At 40.6% G+C, this 25,491-nt stretch overlaps 1 protein-coding gene and 1 long non-coding RNA gene across 3 annotated transcripts in view; both read right to left on the bottom strand.

Annotated features, from left to right (window-relative positions):
- Positions 1 to 15,379, bottom strand: part of cdk6 (cyclin dependent kinase 6) — a 41,770-nt gene extending 26,391 nt beyond the window's left edge. Inside the window, exons 1-4 of one of the 2 annotated variants that reach the window (XM_006787680.3) lie at positions 14,792 to 15,379; positions 13,599 to 13,949; positions 8,026 to 8,161; positions 2,966 to 3,133 (exon numbers count right to left, since the gene is read on the bottom strand). In XM_006787680.3, the coding sequence (XP_006787743.1) occupies positions 2,966 to 3,133; positions 8,026 to 8,161; positions 13,599 to 13,822 (528 nt within the window). In that variant the 5' untranslated portion in view covers positions 13,823 to 13,949; positions 14,792 to 15,379. Of the gene's footprint in view, positions 1 to 2,965; positions 3,134 to 8,025; positions 8,162 to 13,598; positions 14,067 to 14,791 lie in introns of those variants that run through there. The other variant, XM_087834903.1, reaches the window with a different exon arrangement.
- Positions 15,380 to 24,288: 8,909 nt separating this feature from the next.
- LOC148096761 (uncharacterized) lies at positions 24,289 to 25,057 on the bottom strand. The gene is made up of 3 exons (XR_015717126.1): positions 24,989 to 25,057; positions 24,772 to 24,867; positions 24,289 to 24,319 (listed from the first exon to the last, which is right to left on the bottom strand). It is a non-coding gene; the product is annotated as an uncharacterized LOC148096761 (long non-coding RNA).
- Between the last annotated feature and the right edge of the window lie 434 nt (positions 25,058 to 25,491).

A 25,491-nucleotide genomic window follows, 5' to 3' on the forward strand; every position in this document is an offset into this window, starting at 1 on the left:
TATCAGCTCAGCTTTCTCGACATTTATGTCACCTGGACCCAGGTGGATTATGGTGGATGCAGAAAAGTACAACACCAGCCTATCCAGGTGCATGCACTTTTTCCTTCTGACATATTTCTGCCAAAAGAAAAAATAAATTAGGTTTTTGCCCTACTCGCATGAGCCTTCAACAAGCCTTAACATAAGGTAATGACACTATCCCAATGGACTCAACAAGTCCAGACACATTACTGATGAAATTTCCTAAAAGGTGGGCAGATCAGAAAAGCTTTGAATAAAAGTTTTTTTTTTAAAAAAAGGAAAAAGAAACCCAAAGTACTGAGCTACTGTTGCTGCCTACCTTGATCTTGAAAGTCTCATCTCTCCTCATTTTAAACTCTTCCAAAGACTCTTTTCAGTCCCTCTCTATATATATTATCTGGTCATCAGAGCCCAGAGCTCAGCAGTTAGGCATCAAAGTCCCGACAGCAGGACGGGAGGGGTGTCTGTCTCTCCTTGCCTGTTCCATCCCTGTCTGCGACAGCCACTGAGGGATTCCTGAGGCAGGCCACGGGGCCCCTTGGCTCTCAATTTACACAGAGAAATCCTATCATTTGGCGCTGTTCTGCCGAGCTACCCGCTGATGCCCTGTAAGTGCCCGCTACAACACATTAGACGCTTTTCATCCAACTCTCAGGGGATGGGAGGAAAGTTCAAGGCAGTGTGTCTTGTGTTGGGCTTTGGGGTCAGGAGTGGGATCCACCAAAAAGCCTTGAAGACAACGTCAGCATGAGTTTGAAGTATCCACACACACATTTTATGAAGATCCTACTACAAAGTGCATGTTCGAGGATGGTTGGTACAAATGAATAAAAGACAACACACACACACACACACACAGTTATTAAGTGAAACCCTGTAGAAAAGAAAAGAAAAGAAAAAGGTTTTGAGTCCGTTTTTGAATGTAGTTACAGCTGTAACTGACTTCAGGTCAGCAGGCAGGTTGTTTCCAAACAGCATCACAGTAACTGAAAGAACCTCAGGAAACTTAGGATCTAATTCTGGAAACAGTTAAAAGACCTGCACCTAATGACCTAAGAGGTCTGACTGGGTTATAGGCACTGAACCAGTCAAAGGATTTTAAAGGTAATTCTCTGTTAAACTGGGAACCAATGAAATGCCTTCAGTACTGGAATAATATGTTCAAGTTTGCATGTACATGTAAGGACTGTAGCTGGTGCAGTGAGTTTAAGTCATTCTACTGATGATTCTAATAGTCAGTATTAAATGAATAAATAAATAAAGCCTTACAGCAGTCTAACCTGCTAGAAATGAATGCATGGATCAATTACTCAAAGTCAGTTTGAGAGAAGGATTTTCAATTTTGTTTTTATCAATTTAGGTGGATGTAAACAGTCCTCGTAACTTTATTAACATGACTGAGATGACTGTCCAAAATAATGCCAATGTTTTAACCTGCTGACTGTGTTTGAGAAAAAGTGGTGATAAATATGAACAGATTTTCTCTCCTAATTTTAGAACAACAAATATTTCCATCTCGTTTCTGTTCAATTCAGAAGCGTTTATGACTTCCAGCAAATAATGTCATCAGGGGATCTTATTCATTTGTGATCACTATAACGCAGTTCACCTTTCGCAGCCTCGGTGTTTCGGGGAATTTTTTTTTTTTGTGCAATTTTGAATGCTTTGGGTTTTTTTACACTGTCAATCTCGTGCGAAGTCTCCTGTCCAGTACAGAATACGTTCACCTTGTCAAATTTACATAGATCCTCGATCGCTAGCAGTGTTACTCAGAAGTGCTGTACTGTAAGTTTTCTCCCCAACAAACACAACACTGTCGACGAAGCATTTTGCACCGTCAAAGGCACCTGCGGTAGCACCCGAAAGGCAGAGGAAGATGCTAACCATCGCACAAAAAGTTGGGACTTCTGGACACAATCAGATAAGTCAAACTTTACTCAACTCATTCTTCTTGCTTCCTCTACTTCTGTACCATTGATTCATTAATGTTGAATTCTCTGGCAGCTGCTCTATTCCTATGTTCTGGACCTGAAAACAGGGTTTGATCTTTGGTTTCATTCTATAATACTGGCCTTATTTTTCTACAAAGGTTTGAACTTTGTGGGCGTTTAAACAAGAGAGAAAAGTGTGAAAATGTTCATCCCTGTCTGAGACAAGTGTATAGAGTATGTAGTGAGGGGGATTACAGCCTTAAAACATCTATAATAATTGTAAAAAGTAAAGCTGACCACTTCATCGGGGGTTATTTTTTGAACGTAACTCCCACGAAAAACGAGGGAACACTGTACCAAGCAGGAGTATGTGAAGGTTAAAGAGTGATGGACCAAAGAAGGACCCTTGAGGAACTTCCAATGAAATTTTCATTGTGCAGATCTAAAACTGCTAATTGAAACATGAAAACTTGTATCCATTAGGTAGGATGGCAACCAGCTGACACGTTAAAACCAATTAAATCGCAAAGCTGTTTAATTAAATCATTACAATCAAGAGCCACAAAGTCAACAATAGCATCAAGCGCAACAAAGAAACTCTCTGTGGATCACTGTTGATCTTCAGGTCACTGATGACTTTAATAAAGGCAGTTTCTGTGCTTCTATTGGTTCTGAGACCTGATTCAGTTCAGGTGCTTCAGTTGTTTAGTTAAAAAAAAAAGTAAAAAATGAAACTATGAAATATTTTGCTTTGAAAGATAAGATCAGAAGTAGGTCTATAATTATTAATTGCCAATAAATCCAGGTATTTTTCTTCAGTAGTAGTGTGATTGCAACTCAAAAGAAGAAGAAAATAAATTTAAAAAACAAAAATCACCATATTTCATGGTGAGAAGTCTTGACGCGTTCATTCAGTCGGGATCCCATGCGCTTACAGTTTTGCGAGTATTCGTTTTGAAGGCCTCCACTGGATGAGACCAACAGCGTTTAAAAATATGACGACCATAACTCACCACTGACGTTAGCGCCATCTGGAAGCTGTAGATGCGAGCTAGACCAAAGTCGGCCAGTTTGATCTGTCCTCCGCTGGTGACCAGGATGTTTTGGGGTTTTAGGTCACGGTGAACCACGCGGTGCGAGTGCAGGAAGTCTAACCCCTGGAGCAGCTGGTACATCATATCCTGTAAAAGAGCCAAAGAGGGAAACAGAGGGGCAGCAAGGACATAAACTTAATGTGAAGTTTAAAAATGGATGGTTTAATTATGAGACTAGTACAGCAACGGCACTACTGAACGCATACGGGGCAAAAAGGGATGAGTGGATGGTCGTGGATGTTGATTACATTTGCAATATGATTACGTCTGACCTTTTGGATCGTCACTTCCAAAACAGTTTATGCTAACTGTCTACACAAAGTCTAGGCTGCAAAACCTTGCACAACTACAAAGATTTGAATCCATTTCTCCTTTGCCCTGAGCAACGAAAGGCCAGAGTGACAACAGCCTGCAGTGAAAAGCATTGTGGTACGGAGGGAGTTAACTAGAGGAGGCCTGCGTCTTTTCTCGTCGACTGTGGCAGATGTTTGATAACTGACACACACACACACTCGATAGAGGCAGAAAGAGGCCCCTGCTTTGTACAAGCACAGATCTCTGTTACTCAGCAGCTGTCCTGCTAGATTTAATTGGCACTCGCTCGTTTTTTTTTCCCCTCTTTTTTTTTTCAATGCCCCAAAGCTGACCTCAGAAAATAGCCATAGGCACCGCATTGCCCACGACACAAAGGGGAAGGTAAACTGGCATGAGCAGGAATGAACAAAGACTTGTTCTTTTCAAATAGGAATACTCTCAAACAGGTGCCACACCTGTAAACAAAAAACCAAGTCATTCCAAGGGATTGTGATCAGGTAGTTTTGGCAAAGACTGTTTGAGTAAATAAAAGTCGAGGGAGTGGTATTTCCTAATACCAACTTAAAAGTGTGTGTGCGCGTTTCTTTTTTTAGCCTCGCTTACATGTAGCACACAGCAGAAGAGCTTCAGGCACCTTCTCTGCTGAAAATACTTCATTTGGTTTAGGTGAGACGGGGGCAACACCTGAGTAGACCCATTTGTTCTGGACAATTACCTGGTCCGTGCTCAAGCGGGCATTAAGCAGACTTCGTATAAGGGGAGCTGCAAGTTCAAGTCTGTTTAGCGAAAAGACAGAACGATCCCCACAGTTGTGCTCTTGGATCTCCGATCGGGTACCCTCTAGAAATAGCCAAGGTTTGCGATCCGTGTTTGAACACCCCTTTCTACAGCACCCATACTCCCTCCTACTCACAAGACACACACCCCCAAAAAACAACCTAAAAAGCCCTCCGCCAAGACCTCACAAGTGACATGGACCTGAGCCCGCAGCTCTATTCAGTGGCCGACCAGCTGGTGAGTGAGTCAAAGGGGTCTGCACACTGAAGCAGAAAACATTAGCGAGCAGTGTGGGGCTGGCTGCTGTGCGGGCCACAGAGGAGGAGACAGGGCACCCTGCTCACAATACTGTGCAGATGGGGAGTGATGTGAGTGTGTGTGTTTGTATACACAAACTAACAATGTTCCCCCTGGCTTGGTGCAAGTATGAGCGCATCCATTTCCAAATCTCTGTGTGTGTGTGTGTGTGTGTGCACCTCGGTCTGTGTGAGGGTGCATCAGTGTGTGGGTGCCCTCTGACCAAGGACAGGCAGGATGTATAAACAGACCTTCCTTTCTACATCTCCATTGAGCCATGACCTCCCGAGGAGGGCAGCAGACAGACAGGACCATAGGACAGAGGCAGGCAGTTGGTTATTTTGTGTCCGTGTGTGTATATACAGGGTGGGGGGGGGGGGCTGACACAATAGCACGGCCCCCCACCCATCAGTTCCTCTGTGCTTTAAATAGCCATTTCACCATGCTTCCTTTCAACAGCATTTCCTAGTAAATACTAATTATCTCACAAGTGTGACCTTTGGACAAACACATAAACAGTCTTGGCCTCCGCGGCCTGAGTGTCATCTTCTCTGCACTATCAGGTAGAGTCACAGCTGAGTAATGCAAAATATTTCAGCTACGTTCAACATGGTCACTATAACCACTGACAGCAGGCAAACATTAAGTTTATGCATACAAAAATATAGTTAATAACTTCTTAAAAGTATAAAGGCCACTTGTGGCACAAAGCGATCCACCTCCTTCAAAGCTGATTCCAGCTGCAGAGAGAGAAAAGTGGCTCACACAACTGTCTTCAGCTGGCAACGCTTCAAACTAAAAAGCTCCACAAACAACTTGGCCAGGAGGAAATAAAAAAATAAAAAAAAAAATTAATAAATCACACAAAAAAAAGCAACAGATCTGACCCTGAAAAAAAGAAAAAAAAAGAAGAAGAGGTCCAGGGAGGGAGGGGAAAAAAAGTAGTCAGCCCATGCAAAAAGCAGTCAAAACATGGCTTTCTGAGTGCGCCTCCTTTTCTAATGCAAATGTAGCAGAGGCAGCCATATTGTTTATTGTAGCCAGGCACAATATGGGACATCTGCCGGTTAGCGTTAGTGTAATTCCCTCCCCATGCTTCATTAACCTCTCTTCTCCCCCTCCTTCGTGGACCCACAGAATAGAGTTGTGGAAGCTTGGATGGTGGTGGCGGAGGAGGGTGGGCGAGCCCCAAGCGGTGGCCCGGCTGACGAGCGCTGAGGTTGGGGCAACCTGGCTGCTTGATGTCCTTCCAGCTCATTTGATTCCTGGAGGAGGGCCCCTTGCATCAATGACCATGTGGTGGGTCTCGAGCCTGAGTGGGTGGTGTTGGGCGGAGGGCTGAAGTGGACAGGCTAGGTCAGGGTGGTGTGCTTCGTGCTGCGGTAAGACCGACTTTGAGAAAAACTATGCCTCTCCTTTCGGAGTTTAGGGCCAGTGGTTGAAGGTAAATGTTTTTTCACGGTTAAAGGTGGACACGTTCACACACTCAAGGGTAACTGCCATTTAATCAGATGGGCACACGTCTGGACCGGGATTCAAAATCTGGAGTTTTTTTCGGGGGAGGGGATCCCCTTCGAGTTACTGTGGAGTGTCCACTGTCCCAGCAATAACAGGGGATGGTGCCTGGCTGCCTCTGTAGCATTGTCGCTGTCCTTTTGTTCCTTGAGGCCTCAGCTGTTAGGAGAAAGCAGAGCCTGGGAGGGGGCTTAAGGGGTGGCCACATTGTTCAGAGCCCCAAAACGCCTCCTCAAACTTTTCCAACGTCAGATATGTCCAAGCACGGATAGTGTGGATGGTTGGACAGGTTGACATCTTATAAAACTGACAATCCCACAAGTAAGCCTACTTCATGTATTGTCAGGCCAGGTTTGCAGAGTTAAGAAAGCTGGCCGAAATGTAACTTCTCTGTCTTCTTTCCTTTCCAGTACAAACCACTTCCTCATCTTTTCTTGAATACTGAGCACAACAACACAGGCTTCTTAGTGGAGGTATGTACCAGTGTCCAGATGTTTCAACACGGCTTCAAATGTGAACAGACCGTTGACACATCTTCACACGTGGTCTGAGACTAAAAGAGGGGAGCGCTTGTTCATTACAGTCGTATTCAGTGCAGTAGCCTCTACACCGCCACAGAAAGAATCTGAGTCATTCGGGGTTTATGATCAGTCCTTTCGTTGATTAATTTGTTGAGTCCTATGAGACAAGTGGTCAGAGATCTGCAACCATTGGTTCGGCCATTTAACAAGACAAATAAGCAACAATCTTTTGATAAAACTGCACATTTTTACTCCATCCACTGGCACTACAATTATTAATGAGTTGTTTTTAAATTAAATTAGCTAAATTCTAACTCTTCTGTAAAATCAAACCGAGAAAAGGACCTTTCTTCCCACCCTTTACTTCCATTAAATCCCCTTGGGCTACGTCCTTATTTTCAGTTTATTAAAAAAAAATGAAATAAAATTAGTTAATACAGCTTCATGGGACTCAAAACAACTGACTAGCTAATAAGGATTAACCTTCTGCTGAAACAGACTCAAAAACTGAAAGTAGCTATACATAATGATTGTGAAAATTTCTGAAGCGTCGAGTTTCCAGAAAAACGGTGCAGTATTCTAATATCTGCAGCCAGACGTGATCGGCGCACACATCACAGAAACCACAGTCCCACAGTCTGTATCAATTTCGGCAAAAGTCATGGGAAACCCTCAGGTGTGATCTACCCGACTCGTCTACGCTTGCACTGCATCCCGCTGACGGCGCGGCTCGACACAAAGCCTTCACAAGCGAACCCAGGCCCGGGGTGATGATCAGCGGTTGCCGTAGCACCCGAACTTCTCCGTTTCAAATTTGACACTTCAAACTCTTGAGGCTCCTCTGTCTAAAAAAAAGAGATATACCTTTCCAATATTATTCATGACACATCAACTGACCTTGGGGTGAAACCCGATAAAGATCTTTTTTTTTATTTTTAAATGTTTCCCACACGAACTCCACTTTTTTTTTTTTTTTAAAGAGACCATAACAGAGGAAAGGAGCTACTTCCGACCTTTTGGCAAAGTGTAACTAGATACTCAGTGGATTTATTTAACAAATTTCCCTATTCAACAACTTTTAGCACACAACTTAGAGGGCTCTGTTTCCAAAGACACACATGGAAGATTTTTAAAACTGGCTCTGTGTCTGTAATATTGTGTAAAGTTGGAGAGAAGGGTGAAAATAGAGAAGGCAGGAATCCTTTAATTTGGAGCCCATCTGCCACATGTGCTGCCCCTCAGAGTGCCCCAGTAACTCTGATGTTGGAGGGAACTGCTCTGCCTTCTGGGTCTCTGGCCAAGAAAACCCACTCAGAACCATAGAAACATGGCTGTGTTCAACCATTGCTTCAGCCGCAAGAGATTACCAGGCGCTTCCTATATACTTCAAACAGAAATAATATTTAAAATAAGCCTCCTTGGGTTTTTTTTTTCTTGGAATATTGTGTAATAGGCAAGCACACACACATTTATAGTGATCATTAAAATGGAAAAAAACAAAACAAACTGCATTTACATTCCACTGTAAACCTAAATTACAACGACAGCGGTTACCTTGATGGTCTCAGGCGGTACTCCAGGGTCAGGAGCCTTTTCCAGGTAGGTGGTCAGGTCCTGATCTACATGCTCAAAGACCAGAGTGAGTTTGGTTTCTCGGTCAGTCCGAGAGACTGTGCACACATCAAACAACCTAGGATAGGAGAACAGATGGACCAGATCAATACAACTGATTGAACGGGGGTGCACTAGGCTAAGCTCACTGCTGCTACACAAGGTAAGAGTACATCTACACAACATCCAATATTGCCCACAGGCTCTTATTACTATATAGACTATAATTAATCACCTTTCAGCTTCTATAACAGACTGTAATTTAAGATTTCAGATTCTTATGCCCCATCAGTAAAGTAGGTAGGGTACTGCATTTGTTTTAGAGTATGAACACAACAATATATTATTAATATAGTAATATAGTCTTTTAAATAAGAAGTTTATGATACCAAACAACGGTGTAATTAAAGATATTATCAGCAGTGTTGGGGAGTAAGGGAATACATGTAACTCCTCTCTCTGTCTCTCGCTAGAAAGTTGACCCAGACAACAAAGTAAAGCTAGTTTTTGGCTACGAGCCCGACACTGACCCGACGTATTAGCCAGACGTCCCTTTACTACGGTTTGAAGCCACGGACCTGTTTTATATACGCGGGAAACAGTTTTCTATACAAGATGGCTGCAAAAAATGCAGCTTTACCTAATGTCCACCCTACTGTTACTCATTTATATTAAGATTTAAAAATCTAGTTGGTATTGGTATGGCGAGTATCCTTCAGTAATGGTAATAAATCACACAGCAATAGTACATTCATGTAGTTGTAAAAAGCATGATAATATATTAAGTAATCCAAAGTATTCAGAATACGTTACTCTCATTGAGTAACGTAACGGAATAAGTTACAAAATGCTTTTTGGGGCATGTATTCTGTAATCTGTAGTGGAATACATTTTAAAAGTAACCTTCCCAACACTTACTGGTCAGGGTCATTATGATAGCCAAATGTCAGTGTGTTTCCTGCTATGACAAGTGCTAATGCAAAAGCACAACCAGTTTTCTTAAATAGATAAAAAGATAATAATTCAAATGTACAACAACCTACCTTTGAATAAAAATGTTCCTCATATTAAAACTAAGAAATGAATCTGTATCTACCACCATCGCCAAGTTTCAAAGGACGGGACTGCTCATGTTTTCCACTGTGTTTCATGACCTTTTCTTTTAACAACACTCAGTTGTTTTACTTTTGAAATTAAAAGGTTTTTTCCATTCTCGCTCGATGCAGAAATTGGCCTGATCAACACTTCCAGGTGTTTTTTGTCATATTTATTTCACTCAATAATGTGCCAGATGTTTTAAGTGGGTGACAGGTCTGGGCTGCATGGAAGCCAGTTTAGCACCTGGTCTCTTTCACTGAGCCACGCTGTTGTAATACGCGTAGAATGTGGTTTGTCATCATCTTGCTGAAATCAGTAGGGGTGTAACAATACTTCAAAACCACAGGTTGGTTCATGCCTTGTCATTTTTGTGCCTTAAGACACAGGATCGTCCTGCTTTTGTCTTTTGAGATGGTTTAAACACCCCTATGAAAAAAACCCTCCAATAAAACCATCATAAAAGCTGGGATATGAACTCATAAATCTGGACCAACGGTTTATCCTATGGGACGATAACAACATCTCCAGCTACGGCCACTGCTTTTTTGCAAGCCTTTTAAAACTTTAAGACTATTGAGCCTTAAACACGAGCGCCTTGGTTTCCCAAGGCGACCAACTAAGGCCAAGCATCCAGATTATGTCAGTAGACCTGCCAAGGAAGGCTTTGATGAAAAGCTGGAAAGAAAAAAAAATCTATCCAATGTGTCCTCTTCAAAGAGCACGGGACTACAAGCAGCATTCCTCAACCAGCACTATGACAACTCCTGACACGCTATGGGACGTCTAGTGGAGCCTGCCTGCAAAGGCAGCATCTTTCATCGTGACAACACAGAAGACGAAAAGCGCCTTGATGGATCTCCACCGAGCACATGTTGCATTGTCATTAAGGGGGTTAATATATGCAAGAGAGCAAAAACTAAACCACTATTTTCTTTCTCTTCTTCAGTCTACGATATAGTTTTTTTTAGCCAAAAAAAATGTTTAAATTAACAGGTTAAAGTTAAATTTTAAGTGTTGCTCGTTTTAAAAATACAAGTTTGAATATTAGGATAACTCAAAATATCTTTTAGAGTTTATTTTAACTTTGAGTTGTCCTAATGGACAAGTATAAAATTATTACAAGCCCTAATTAAACTCAAAGTTTGGAAGTTTACATTAGTTATGAAGACGGAAACTAAAAAGTAAACATTTTCCTCAAAAACGAATTTAGTCCTGCGGAGGAAAAAGTTTTGACTTAAGCTGCCAAAAAACTGGAGATAAAAAAAAAATGAAATAAGAAAACCTCACTGGCTTCATTCATGATCGTTGCTGTACTCGTTATATTCATGAGGTACCGTATTAATCCAGTGTGACAACATCTTACACTTTAATGCAGGCACTCATTTAACTTACCTACAGTTATAAAAGCACAAAAAAGAAATAACTAAATCTCCCTGGAAACTTGTTTACTCCTCAGAGAGGCATCATTTGTCCTTGCCAACAACCTGGTAATCAATGGGTTCGGTCATGCTGGAGTCAGAGGAGTGAGTGAGAGGCGATTCATTCAAGGTATTAGTACTGTGCATGATGTCAGAGAATAGAAGGCGCCCTCCTTCTGAAGCACTGGGGTTAAACGCCCCTCACAGCTCGATTGTTGGCCTACAATGGAGGCTTTTAGCAGACACTGAACATATGGAATGAATAATGGGCCTCATTACAAACATCCAGGGGTTGCCTGGAGTCACACAGAAGGCCCACAATGCACTTTTCCTGGCCCTGTGCTGCTTGGCTATGCTAGTTGGCTAAACTCAAGGGTAGAGGAGTTTCTCCGACGCTTTAAAGAGCTGCTGGTTTACATGCTTTAACAAACAAATGCTGCTGCATAATATGGAAAGTGTCTAGTGAAGCAAAGTGTATCCATCCATAAATATAACTGACCAAAGATCGTTTTAATACTTGCTTACATGTCCGTCTTCCAGTAAGGACAAACCCCCACTGTGGACCCATTAAGAGAAAGCCACAACCATTATCCTCCATTATTCATTGATACGTTGGGGAATTATTGTTAGAGTCACAAGGGCACAAGCCATGCCTCTAAAACATCCATTTAGAGCTTCCCCTTCAATCCCAAAGCACTCGATATTCAGACTAAAACAAGCACAAGGTCAGACCTTGGCTTGTGCCAGCATGTGACGCAGTATCAGAGTCCTGCTCTCTCAGTGAAAAGTCATTACAAAAACCAAAAGAAAATGGCATCTGTGTGCAAAACAGTCAGAAGGAAAACTAGAAAAAAAATAGCTTCTTTTGTTTTTAAATATCATGCAGTATTGCCAACTGGCATTGATAGTGCCAAGTGTCATACTGGAGGCCATTTGGATAGGATAGAACAGTGCTGATGGGCACATGAGTTTAACTACAGAGACAGTTATGGAAACGCCAGCACATGATCTCACTAACTCAACATGGGAACAGCTTTAATGTGTGTTCACATTGATCCTACAAGTCTTAGAAACTGTACTGGGGGGATGGACACCATTCTTCTGAAAGACCTGGTGTTGTGATGATGATGATTATGAAGACCAGGAAAAAATCTCTAAAAGATGTTTAGTTGGGCGAAAAACCCAAACCCTTGGTGATCCCTGGAACCCTGCAGACAAGGGGCATCCTGGAAGGGATCACAGCCATGCCACAGAAATCACACCGAGAGAAAGTGGATCTTTAAGGTTGATTTGTGGTCAAATTTCACTCCAAGAAGCCATGTCTGACTTATCAAATACAAACCAGTGGCTGTGGATAAATCGATTTAACGAAGGATTTATACTCTGCTGTTTAAGTAATCAGTAATAGACCGTTTGTGCTTAGTCACCTAAGGAAGAGTGGCTCATCGTTTTTTCCTGGCATATCACATCGCATGCATAATTCATTAAATGTGCAATGTAGACCACAATTTCCAACCCTATTAACTGCTGTTCTTCTAGATTTAAATGCAGGCTTGCCAACTGAGGAGTCTTTCTGATGTGCTTGTAATCAGTAGCCCTACAATGAAATCTTTCAAAGTCGCTTAGATCTTTTTATCTTTTTATGCCATCTTGATGCAGAATGATAATCAGCATTTTCATGCATGCCAGAACAAGGCGGGATGTTTATTTGATTGTTAACTGTAAAATTCAAAACATTTGCTCTTAAACTTTTTATTTATTTCATGCTTTTATTTTGTTTGTCACATTTCTGTAGGCTCTCTAGATCAAATGTATCTCGCTGGTTGGAAAATCATGTATACCCATTTAAAAAAAAACAAAAAAAAAACTGAGTACATACCACATAGCACAGACCATTTTAAAGACTTCGTCCAATAAAAATCGTTACATGCACACGTGTTAACATGTGATTATGGTGTTGTTGACTACGCCCCTTTCGTCATGAGTGCATAAGCAGTCAACGGCATGGCTGCGCAGGCTTGCCAGTTTCAAACACGTGGATTCAGATTGCCAGGGTTTCACATACCTAACAGAGTCATCTTAAATGGGAAAATTAAGCATTTCTGTTTAGCTTCTGTTGTAACAGTTAAAGAAAAAAAAAGGTAACTGCTGGTTAAGCAAAACAATTAACATGACTGAGAAATGTTACAACAATCCTCATCTAGTAGGCAACGTAATGTCACGTGGTTTCACTGAATGCAACGTCTTGTATCAAGTAATCCTGGGATGAGAAATATTTTGAGTGTTTATAAGCGTCTGGATTTCTAAGCAGGTAATTTCAGTTTTGTTTTGTCTTTTTGAAGATATCAGTATTTTTATAAATATTCCAAAATGTGAAAGGAGGTCTGAATGTTGAACGGCTACATTGTATGTTCGATGGAACCTCACGTCTTCACCATTCCTAATATCAAAGGGATCTTGACCAAGCACCCCTAAACACATAAGCATGCAGGTCTCGCTTCATTCTGCAAGTCAGCGATAATAGAGGCTAGGGTAGTGGAAAACCACCGCTTCCGAAGGATGCTGCTGCATCTTATCTATAGATGAAGATTTGCACACATGAAATATGCATGAGGTGACAAATGTGACTGGTGCCAACCAATCAAGATAAACCGGGGCGGGCTTTTGAACTAAACAGGAAGTTGAGAATGCACAGGTGTGCGCCTAAAACCTGCTGATAGTGACAGCCTCCAGTGTGTTGTTGTGGAGCCTGTGTTGCCTGCAGGAAACTAAAAGGGCCACCAGCTTCAGACAAGTCTGCAAGCAGGCCTTGCCACCAAAGGTCATATGAGCCATCACAGTTGCCACAAGAGACCATCAAAAAGGAAGTAATGTATACTTAGTCTCATATGCATATTTCTTTCACCACCACCACGATCCCCCCACCCCTGCCCTCCATCCTGTCTCTTAAACATAAAGCAGGTTGGCTCCCCACCTCCGCCCACCCCACCCCTCACTTACCTGACAACATTGGGGTGCTCAAAGGCTTCAAGCTGCCTCAGCACCGCCACCTCGCGGATGGTGGAGAGCGGCATGCCTTCTTCCTCCGTCTGGACACGAACTCTTTTTAGGGCAACAAAGCGTCCCCCGTTCTTCAAATCTCTCGCCTTGTACACTTTCCCGTAGGCGCCTTCTCCAATCTCGGCCACAGGCTCATACTGAGTACCAACACTTTCTTTGTCCATTTTTGCAGAATTTCCCCCCCCTTCTTCTTCTCTTGTTGAAAATATTGCGGGGAATCCCGGGCGAGGATGACGAGCCAGACTCTCTTACAAAGGCATTTTCAGAGAAAAAAGTTGGCACATGCAATGCCTAGATGACAGGGAGACACAGATGGGGGGAGACACCATCTTTGTCAGATTTGGTCAAAGAGTGCTCTAGGTAGGCAATAAAAGGACTGTCATGATGTTTTATTCCGACTATCAAAATGAAAAAAAAGAAAGAACCGCTGCGTCCCAAGTTCCACTCCTCCTCCTATTACGCACTGCAGCTCATGTCCTCCTACCTCTAACATAAAACTAATGTGAAAAATAATTAAAATTAATCCCAGTTAACCCCTTTCAAGGTTTGCTTTGCATCCAATAATTTGTCTCGTGCAATCAATAATTCACCCCGCATGCGGTGTTGCTCATGTAATCTTCGCACGAGCTGTCTTAAATGATTTTTTTTAAATTATTTGTTATCGCAACATGCAAAAATGACCATATATTTCACCCGCTTCTTCGTTTTACGCCAGCAACAAGATCAAACTAGCAGCCCTCCCTGTGCTGGTTTGTCAAAGTTTCTCTTTGAGGACACCCAAACTTGCGAGCACGTGGCTGCATTGTCTGAACTTCCTACAGCAACAATCCATTTAAAACCCCTTAAATATCGCTTTCCGAGCCCGAAACAGTTCGAAATGTGTGAAACGACACCGCATCCGAGTTTCAAGTGTGTTTTCATTAGCCTGGGTGGCTTTCCCGAATTTTTTTCCAATTTATTTTGTGCGTGGACGCAAAGTGTGCCAAATAATGGCTTACATTCTAATAAATCGGGGAATTGATCATGTCACCGTTTAAAACCTCATTGGGTTGCAAAGCAAGCATTGTCAGGCTCACAAAGACACTTTGTTTTGCACAAATATCTGCATAAATATGCCCACTTTCAGCGTTTACCTTGTTTTATGTTGTCAATACAACGTCGTAACGTCGGCATGCCCGGTATAACGCTGAGGACGCTTTCGTGTGTCGGATAAAAACTGCTCCGTCAAATGCATCCCTGTCCACTTTCCTCCATGCCGGGGCCACACAGGTAGTTGACGGTGCAGGCTCTAACCCCCCATCCCCTCAGACTACAGCAGCCCAGGCAGACACCAAAATCGAGCACAGGCGGAGGAGGAGGTGGCGGCGGTGGTGGTGGGCCGTACGCAAACTTGCGCGCACACACTCTCACTTCAAGTTTGTGTGTGGAGGGGAGGGGGTGTATGATTGGGAAGGGGGGTCATAGGACAAAGGCAAACGCGTGATATAGCCCTCCAGAACCACGCTCTTCTTTGGATTTTCTCCTTTCTTTCTTTCTTTCTTCGTTTTTTTTTCTTCCATATATCCGCGGATAGGCCTATGCAACTGCAGCCTCGCTCGCCTTGTGTGAGCTCCGTCTCTGCCTGGCTTTCCCACGCCGGCTGAATGTGGCCTGACCCCCTTCAGAGAGGTTTGACACGGAGCGGGGACATTTCCGCATTCCTCCCCGACTACAAAGGCACACCGCCTCCTTTTGCTCTCCCTCGGCCTCCTCGGTGCTTTACCATTCATAGTCCTCTCCGCGGGTTTTGTCTCCTGTGTCAAAACCGGGAGCACGCAGAGATCGGGGAGGGGAGAGAGGAGGTTTGTTAGATGGACGGCCACACTATCTCCCTCAAAACTATTGAGGAGCTCCTGCGGCAACAATGCACCAGCAGGAATGCAATGTGACAAGCTCGCCCTAGATGAGCCGGAGGGGTCAGGTTCAAGGCCCGGTGGCTTGATCTGTGGCAGGGGAAACCCCCCTCTGCTCCGGTGGTCGTTTGCAAGGCATAACTAATGAACCTGTTTGTTTATTTATTTTAGAAGTTGGACATTTCTACAGAGTATCAGCTTCATCTTCACATCAGGATGAACCTCTGATTTATTTCACCGAAGAAGAGACGTTAAGAACAATCTACAAATCCGTTTTTATGCATTAAAAGTATTATTATTAAGTTTTTTCTGATCTTAAAATTGTACCAGCATCTTCAGAAAGATTTGTAAGTCAATCAGCAAATTGTAGAATTTATCATTAGTTACTGCTTTATATGAGATTCATGTTAGTCCCCATTTTTTTCTGAAATCTGAATATTTTCTTAAAAAATAAATAAAAATACATCTGTACAGATAAATGTATATATTTATCTTTTATAATTAAATATTAGTAGAACTAAGTTTATTTTCATCTTCATAACTTATTTACAGTGAATACATATAAATCAAGAATATTAAGAAAATTTAAAGAAACCACTAAAAACAATTTTTAGAAAACAAGAAGTAGTTTCAAGCTTTAAATGCTATAAATTTGACAATTATTATGGTAAATTTCCCCCTTTTTAACTCTTGTGCTTAAATATTTAAATATGTTTCAAATTCCAACAATTTCATGTAAATGATCAAATTTCACTTTTTTGTATGAAAGAGTCAAAAATGTATTGTTTTGCTTTTTTCCTTCTACTTCTGGACAAAGTTTAGATGTGACAGCACTTGATGTCAGATTGTCCCAATGAATAGCCAATTACAGGCGTGTAAGTAAGCCCCCCTATGATCATGCTTTCATTGGAAGCCATGTTTTCAGAGAGTCATAGATGATCACAAGAAGGTCATTATCCTGGTGCTATGATTTTCACGCAAACTTGTCTTCCATGCTGTTTGCAGAGTTCCCCGATTCCCTGTGAAAAGGTAAAACTTTGGGGGGGATAATGACATGGAAGTATCTATGTCAATCTCCCTCCGCCCAGCCTTGTACGCAACCCCACATTTAAATAATTTGCATCACAAAAAACGCACAGTGCAGACAGAGTGTCCCAGACCAATTACTGTAAATGGGGACGTTTACATTTTTTCATCATCATTGTTCGTGTGAAATCAGCTCTGAGAGCCATCGCCCAGATTGAATACATTAGCAAACATACTTCTGATCTGGCTGGAAAACAAACCAACTAGATATGCAGTATAGAGATGAGAGAGTGACACAAACCTCAAACGTTCACACAAACACACTTTCTGAAACTGTAACTCCACGACTTCTACAAATTACTCAATAGCTAATTCATAAAGTTCCCAAGCTTGTTTTGTTTTTGTTTTTTTCTCATGCAGGAACTGTCAATGACAGGATGGTCCAATTAAGAACATCCTGCTTTGGGACTAGCACGATCGGAATTTGATCTGATTCGATGTTTAATGCATGTATGAATACACGTACTTTTTCATAAAAATAAGAAATTGGAAAAAAGATCGGCCAAGGATTTCATTTATGCTACCTTTCGCCGCACTCAGTTTAGCTTCTCTTATATAGAGACATCTTTAAACACTCTAATTTTCTGAATTTATTATTAAGATTTTATTATGAAAAAATTTAATTTCCCCCCCTTTTTCAAAATAAAACCAGTGGCAGTGTACAGGACTATGACACACGCTTGCTAATCTTAATTTACAGAAAACAATGTGGATGATACTCATTTTTAAAAAAATTTCCAATTTCTCATTTTTAATAGTTTTTTTTAAATAAAGGCGTTCATGCTGTGTTAATCAGAATAACCACAGTTTCCTTCAGAAAAACTAGGAAACTCAAATAGGATTATTTTTCACTATAAGTAAATGTTCTGCATTCAAAATTCTACTTTAATTTAAAGTTTAGTAGTTGCAACACTAAATTGCACTCAAATATTTGTAGTTATGTAGTAAAATGATATTCTGTAACAAAAGAAAAAATACCTATAAGGGTCTTATTCTGTATGAAAATATTAGGCATTTAACAATATTTGGCTGTTGTTATTTTCTATGATGAGCCTACATTCGGCATCATAGGGTTGCAGATTGTTTTGAACTTCCCTATTTTATGAAATATTAGATAATTTAGGGAAGTTAACTAGGAAGTTTTGGGGGATGTTGCTAACACTCACAAGAAAACCAGACAAAAGGCAGCATGCATTTGCTGTAAAGGATTTTTTTAAGACAAAAAGCCTGAAACCACCAGTTTCATCTCTGAGAATGTGTAACTATTAAGAAACTGAGTTTATGCTGAAGCAAAGCCAAACACCCCAGCTTGCTTTTCATTTCAATTTTCCTGAGAATTTACATTTGGCATTCATATCGTGGAGGAATGTTTCTTAACAGAGCCACTCCTTTCATGTTCTTGAAAACAAAAACAACAAAAAAAAGTTTGGGGATTTAGCAAGTAAAATTCCTTATTACCGTACCATTGTGCGACCCTATTTATTGACAGGTTCGCGCAATGGTTACGAAAGGTTGTCGGGACATTTCCTCAGGTATGAACAGCTGGCAGCTTTGTCTGTCTGTGATAACACAGTGTGAGGGGTTTGGGGCAGGACTGCTGAATCAGGAAAAGGTGAAACCAAATAAGGAATCAAGTATCAGGCAGGCTCTGTTAAACTTTCTAATAACTCCTGGTAAATTATCTATAAAGGTATATGCCTTTTCCCCCTCTTAAACTCATTAAAGGGTTCAACTAAAATGAGAAAGAATAAATGAGGAAATGTACAGGACATTAAAAAAAGCTTAAAGGCTTAAGTCAGCAAAACACTCCAGTGGGTCCCCCTGTAGGTTAATCACTGCAAGCAGGTGCTTTTATATTACTTTTATTAAAAAAAAAGATAGATTAAAAATATATGTATTTAAAATCTGTATTAGTTACATTTGGATTAAGAGAAAAAAAAGAGAAAACGTCAGAAGAGAAGACAAATCATTTATTAACTGTCACAGCTTAAAAGAAACCCAGAACACGGCCTTAATTGAAACCAGTTCACACTGCAATTTGAAGTCGATTTGAAATAGTCATACCAAACTGCTGCTTTAAGCGCCCCAACAAGGCCATTTCTATCTTTCACTCTGACTCTAAAATGTAAAAGAGAATGCAGTATGTTTGTGTGTGTGCGTGTGTGTGTGTGTGTATGTGTGTGTGTGTCCGCACGGCAGCTGCTGATCAGCCTGGCCAAGAGAGAATTACGGCCCTCCCGTGGGGGAAGAGAGAGGGGCCAACAAGGGACAGGTGACTCCCAGTCTCTCCCAGATCTCCTTACACCCACCCATCCACACACACACACACACACACACACACACACACACACACACACACACACAGGGAGAGATTGATTGTGGGCTGGTCTACCATGTCCCACTATAACAGAGGGGGATGTCCATATCACAAGGCAGAGGGTACAGTAAAATTAAGCCTTTAGGCAAACAGCTGTCACACCTGGGGAGAAAGCTGATATGATGTGTGATATCGGATGCCTTTCTAAGCCCTCAGTCCCATTGTTGGGATTTACAAGCATCACTTAGTCTGCAGTTTTGAACCAGCCGTCAGCAGCTTGATATTTAAGTGACATTTTGAGCGTGAAGACAGAGGCCAGCGTGATGCGAGCAGACAATTCGACTCTGTTCTGCGTCTCTGACTTGATTTCCTTTCTCTCGTCCAACCAGTGTTAAGTCCAGAGTGTTTGGTAGAACTAAAGCTCCTTCTCTCTTCTTCCCCTGTCCTCCTCTTCTCCCCGCCACCGGCCCCCAGACACAAGCCTCTTTCTGTTGGGGCATCCCCATGGCAACCAAGCCACTAACTTGAGGAGACGACATAAAAACCTGCTCTTTTAGGGGACACAGGGACACCTGCTACCTCCGCCGTTGGGGAGGGCCTGGGCCTGGACGCAGAGCCACGTGCAGACACAATCACATACAAATTCATGTGGTCACAAACGCGCACACATTTCCGCACAAACATAAACAGAGGGTCAGTGTGACATTCAAATGAGGCCTCAAGCTAACATCTGCTCCCCTTTGGACGCTAATCTATCTTCCAATAACATTTCAGGTTGTTTTGGTGGCTTTTATATGTTATGGTAAAAGGAAAAAAAGAAAGAGTTCAATGGAAACAAAAGGCTGATTGTTAGTTTTAGTCTACAAATTTTTTTAATGTCTCAATCTTTGTAAGCTTCTATCTTTTTAGACAACAGTAGTTTCTCTAGCAAACCAAAAAAAGGTTCTAAGGGACTGGCATGCACCTGCTCTGCTCACCGTCAAGGTTTTCTATACAATATCCATCGAAATACTGAATTTCTATGTAACAGTTCACCTCATCAACCCCAGCAAACATTTCAGCATTGAATAACTCTCACCCGAAAGTCCAGTCTTGAAAAATACACTTCGTTGGGCACAACTCCCCAACTGCTCATTAATGCAAAAATCTAAACAGCCAAACATATACCAGCAACCCAAAGTGTTTAGGCATGTAGTGATGGTCAAGTCGACCTGCTGAAGATCAAAGTGAGGATCACAATAAGGAAGAAAGCTGATTTAAGTGATCTTGAACATACCAGAGAGCGGTAGCTCTCTGAGTGAAAATGCTTTGTTAATGCCAGAGGTCAGTAGAGAATGGCCATACTGTTTCAAGCTGATAGGGCAACAGTAACTTGTTACAGTCAAAGTATGCAGAAGAACATTTCTGTAGGTGCTGATCCTTGAAGAAGATGGGCTACAGCAGCAGAAGACCACACTCCTGCCAGCTCAAAACAAGAAACTGAGGCTACAGTTCGAATGGGCTACCCCAAAATTTGATAATTGTGGATTGGAAAAACATTACTTGGTCTGTCCCCAAAGTTTTATTCTGTTTATCTGGATGTAGTGTTTTCAGTGGGAGAAACGTTTCGTCACTCATCCAAGTGACTTCTTCAGTCTCCGCTGACTGCAGGTTTTCCCAATCTTATAAATAGTGCCTTTGCATAATGACTGAAACTAGTTTATAAGATTAGGGAAACGTGCAGTCAGCTGAGACTGAAGAAGTCACTTGTATGAGTGACGAAACGTTTCTCCCACTGAAAACGCTACATCCAGATGAACAGAATCAAACTTTAGGGATTTATTTACCTGGATGATTGAGCATGCATCAAGACATTACTTGGTCTGATGAGTCTCGATATCTGCTGCAGCATTCAGATGGTAGGGTCAGAATTTAATGTAAACAACATGAAAGCATGGCTCTAGTTCACTGCACTCAAACTGCTTCCACAATCATCAGATCTCAGTCCAATAAAGCACCTTTGGGATGTCGTGGAAGAGCAGATTCACATTATGGACATGCAGATGATAAATCTGGAGCAGCTGTACGATGCTATCATACCAATATAGAACAAAATCTCCGAGGAATGTTTTCAGCACCTTGTTGAATTCGTGCCATGAAGAATTAAGGCAGCACTGAAGCCAAAAAGAGATTCAAACTGGCACCAGCAAGTTGGCTAATGAATGTGGCTCCAAAATGAAAGCGTCCCAGACTTTCTTCCTTGTCTGCCCAGCAAAAGGAAGTTTATATCAGGCCATATTATATTTTTATCAGTTAGAACAAAATTAAACAAAACTAATCTGTTATTAAATATACACACGTCATAAACCTGCAAATTTGTACTATTTTGCACTATCTATCTATTGATCTCGTACTTGCAGTTATAGTAGTATATTAACGTGAAGGTTGTGTGCCTGACTGATTAATGTTTCAAAACGTGTATTATGATTATGTGTAATATATGTGTATATATGTTATGAGCACTAAATGGCACTTAATTGTATAGGATTCAATGTCAGTATCAGTTTTCTATGATGCACTTTTCACATTCTGCAACTAGCTTCAGCTGGGGACATAATGTAAAATTTAAAAAGTTTCTGAGAGTTAGTTACTGGGGATTTATGCTTCATTACGAAATCTATGCCGTCATTTATACTGTAACTGAACAAACCCCTCTGAACCCTACGCCATGATGCAACCTATGGGAATAGTCTGACATCCACCTCCCTAGAAATGCAACTAGACATTATGTCAACACAGCCTGCAGCTATTATTATTAGAAGTCATAGCATACACTTTCATTACTATTCGGACACCCAGTTTTATCTAACCATGAAACCAGATAACACACATCAATTAGTTGAACTGCAGAATGTCTTAAAGATGTAAACACCTGGATGACCTCTAACTTTCTGCTTCTAAATTCAGATAAAACTGAAGTTATTATGCTTGATATTAAAAATTGTAGCAATATTGTATCGAACCGGATTCTTTCTCTGGATGGCATTACCTCTGTCTCCAGTAACTCTGTGAGGAATCTTTGACCAGTTATTTTTGACCAGGATATGTTCTTGAATGCACATATTATACAATCATCAATCAGAATCAGAATACTTTATTAATCCCGAAATATGTAGGACTGCTTTCTTTGCGCAATATCTCTCAAGTTAAAAACATCCTGTTTCAGGGATGACGCTGAAAAACTAGTACATGCATTTATTACTTCTAGGGTGGACTGCTATAATTCATTATTATCAGGCTGTCCTAAAAACTCCCTGAAAAATCTTCAGCGGAGCAAGAGTACTTGCAGTTCCTAATATATTTAAAAATAGAATTGGAGGTAGCGCCTTCAGCTTTCAGGCCAGCTCCCGGTTAGGATTCAGACACCCTCTCTTTTAACATTAGGCTTAAAACTTACCTTTTTGATAATGCTTATACAGTTGTAGTTAGGGCTGGATCAGGAGACCCTGAATACTCACTCAGTTATGTTGCAGTAGGCTTAGACTGCTGGAGGCTTCCCATGATCCACTGTTTCTTCTTCAGTTGCCTTGGTTCAGTCGTTATATGTAAAAAGAACCTGAGTATTTAAAATTAATGCACCACATACAAGCATCAATGCAAGCAACGATGTTGGCCACTTACCGTATTTTCCGCACTATAAGGCGCACTTCAAATCCTTTAATTTTCTCAAAAATCGACAGTGCACCTTATGATCCGGTGCGCCTTTTGTATGAATTCTGGTTGTGCTTACTGACCTTGAACTGATTTTATGTGGTACATGGCACTCAAAAATCTGTCAAAAACTGTTTTAGTACACTGTAAAACCCAATAAGTTAATTTAACTCAAAACTTTTGGTGAAACTGATTACATAAAATATTTTAAGTAACTAAAACTTAAAAATAAAAGTTAAATAAACACACTTTATTTATTAGCTTTAGATAAATATTTTTAAGTACCATTGATAAATGTTTTTATGTTATATCCACATTTTTGGTTTAGTACTCTGTACTTGATATTTTGAGTTTCAAGTACAAATCTAGCTCAAGTAACTATTAGGAATTAATATTTAGTTTCAAAATGTTAACCATTTTAAGCTAATACAACTCAAAAATTTAAAATACAAATGCTTGTAATATCGAAATCTACTGTGTTTTGAATTTGATATTAAAAAAAAGTGCCCAAAATAATTACACTTGTAAAAACATAAGACAGAAAATATAAATTCAAGTTACAAATTTATTGAGTGTTACTTTAACACATAGCATTTCTAACAAAAAGCCCAAAGACATAAATCCACCACATTTTATAGGGAATAATGTCAGAAATGTCCAGTTTTGGCACAAGGTTACAATATTAGAAATAAAGAATTTCACAACATGTTTTAAGAGTATTCAGATTTGATTAACACATGAGTATGGCCTTTTATTTAAAAAAAACAAACAAAAGGAAAAGAAAATCCTGCATTATTAGGTGGGAAAACCAAATGAAAGTAATAGTATAGTATAGTGCAGCTAATACACTGAAATATAATTGGTAACCTTTTTAATATGCCAATACTGTGGTTATGCAAAATGCACATTTGTAGAGTGCAATCACAGTCTCAACAACAAAGCAATAAAACATTAAATAGAAAAATACTTCTTTAGAGACATAAAACAAAGTGTTATAAACCTCCTTAGCGCCTTATGTCAGTTATGAGCAGTTCAGGAGGAACGTTCCTTAAGTGACATTCAAGATCCCACCTAGAAGCCAGAAATGCAGTGAGATTGTCCTTCATTTTCTCTATGGATTTACAGTTATCTGACTAAAAACACAATCAAAATCAACTAAAACACAAGTGATGATGGGGGAAAAAAATAAAATAAAATCACCCCTTTTACTTTGGATGTGAATTTAAGATAATGAAGTATGAAACGGAGTCTGCAAAGATTTATTTATTCTATTCTCTTTTTTAAAAAAACTTATCCAGACTCGGAAACATGATAAACTGAATTACCTGCTTTAACAGGCACTTGAGGGCTGTGTAGGAATCCTGGACATTATTCTGTTGCCAAAAGATCATTTTTAAGACTCAGCACTTTGGGCTTCAACTTCCCACCCTCCAGACCCATCAAAACGTTCTGAATAAAGTCAAAAATGTTGGCCAAACATGTTGGGTAGCTTAGGTGCAGGGTGTAGGTCAGTCCAAATATTACTAGAAATGCATCAGCCAGGGTGTTGAAAACAATGATCATGTTACCCTCGACCAAAACTGCAGTCTTCTCAATGTTGCATCGCTGGAATTGGCTCTGATGAGGAGGAGTCCAAGTGGCAATTCACTAATATCTGGTCTATCAGAATGCATCATCTACAGAAAACAAAATTACTACATGTTAGTGCATTCCTATTTCTCTTAGTTTCATCTATACAAGTCACATTTCTGGATTATTACTAGCTCAGAAATCAATTGTTTGAACAACAAAAAAGCCACAACACACCAAAGATTTGAGAAAACAAACTGACACAAATAGTACTTTTAGTAAAGCAAAGTCATACCTCTTCGTAGCAATAACAACAGAAAGTCAATAGGAGTTATATATTTTTTTCCATTTGTACAGTGATGTATGGTTGGGCTAGGAACATTATAGAAGGTCTACACACATTAAAAACATGTAGTATTTCCATTATGTGACATGGACACTGTTGTAGACAGATCCAAGCATGGAGATGCTTCTCAAACTGTCAAAGTGTCATAATGTTTTGAGAAATCTAAACAAGGATGCTACTAAGATATTGTTCACAACTTTGTCCAAAACTTACATCCCACGTTTTGATGAAGGTAGAGGTGTCTTGGTACAAATAGGCAGGGAGGGCATGAAGCACACCAGCACGTTGGGCATGGATATCAGCTTGTTCCTACATCACAAGAAAAATTTTTATTTTAAATTATTGGCTAACCTAGTCAAGAATGGTAGTTAAAATTGAAAAATTGATCAAATTAAATAAAGCTCAAAAAACAAGACAAAAACCCACTAACCTGGAGATTATAGCTTCTGAAGAGCTGAGACAGGACATCAGACACGTTCCCTGTGCAAACAGCTTTCTTTCTGAATAATCTCTGGAGCATGTTGGTCCAACACACCATAAAAGTGGTTCTTCAGGTGGAGGTTTGTAATCCTGTGCAATTCTGCACAGATCTGAACACACACGATAAATTTATGTTTACAAGTTTCAATTAGTTCAATTCAATTCAATTCAATTTTATTTATATAGCGCCAAATCACAACAAATGTCGCCTCAAGGCGCTTCATAGATACAGAGAAAAGCCCAACAATCATATGACCCCCTATGAGCAAGCACTTTGGCGACAGTGGGAAGGAAAAACTCCCTTTTAACAGGAAGAAACCTCCAGCAGAACCAGGCTCAGGGAGGGGCGGCCATCTGCTGCGACCGGTTGGGGTGAGAGAAGGAAGACAGGATAAAAGATATGCTGTGGAAGAGAGACAGAGATTAATAACAGATATGATTCAATACAGAGAG

The sequence above is a fragment of the Neolamprologus brichardi genome, chromosome 22 (assembly GCF_056152115.1).
Source record: "Neolamprologus brichardi isolate AB-2024 chromosome 22, ASM5615211v1, whole genome shotgun sequence".
NCBI lineage: Eukaryota > Metazoa > Chordata > Actinopteri > Cichliformes > Cichlidae > Neolamprologus > Neolamprologus brichardi.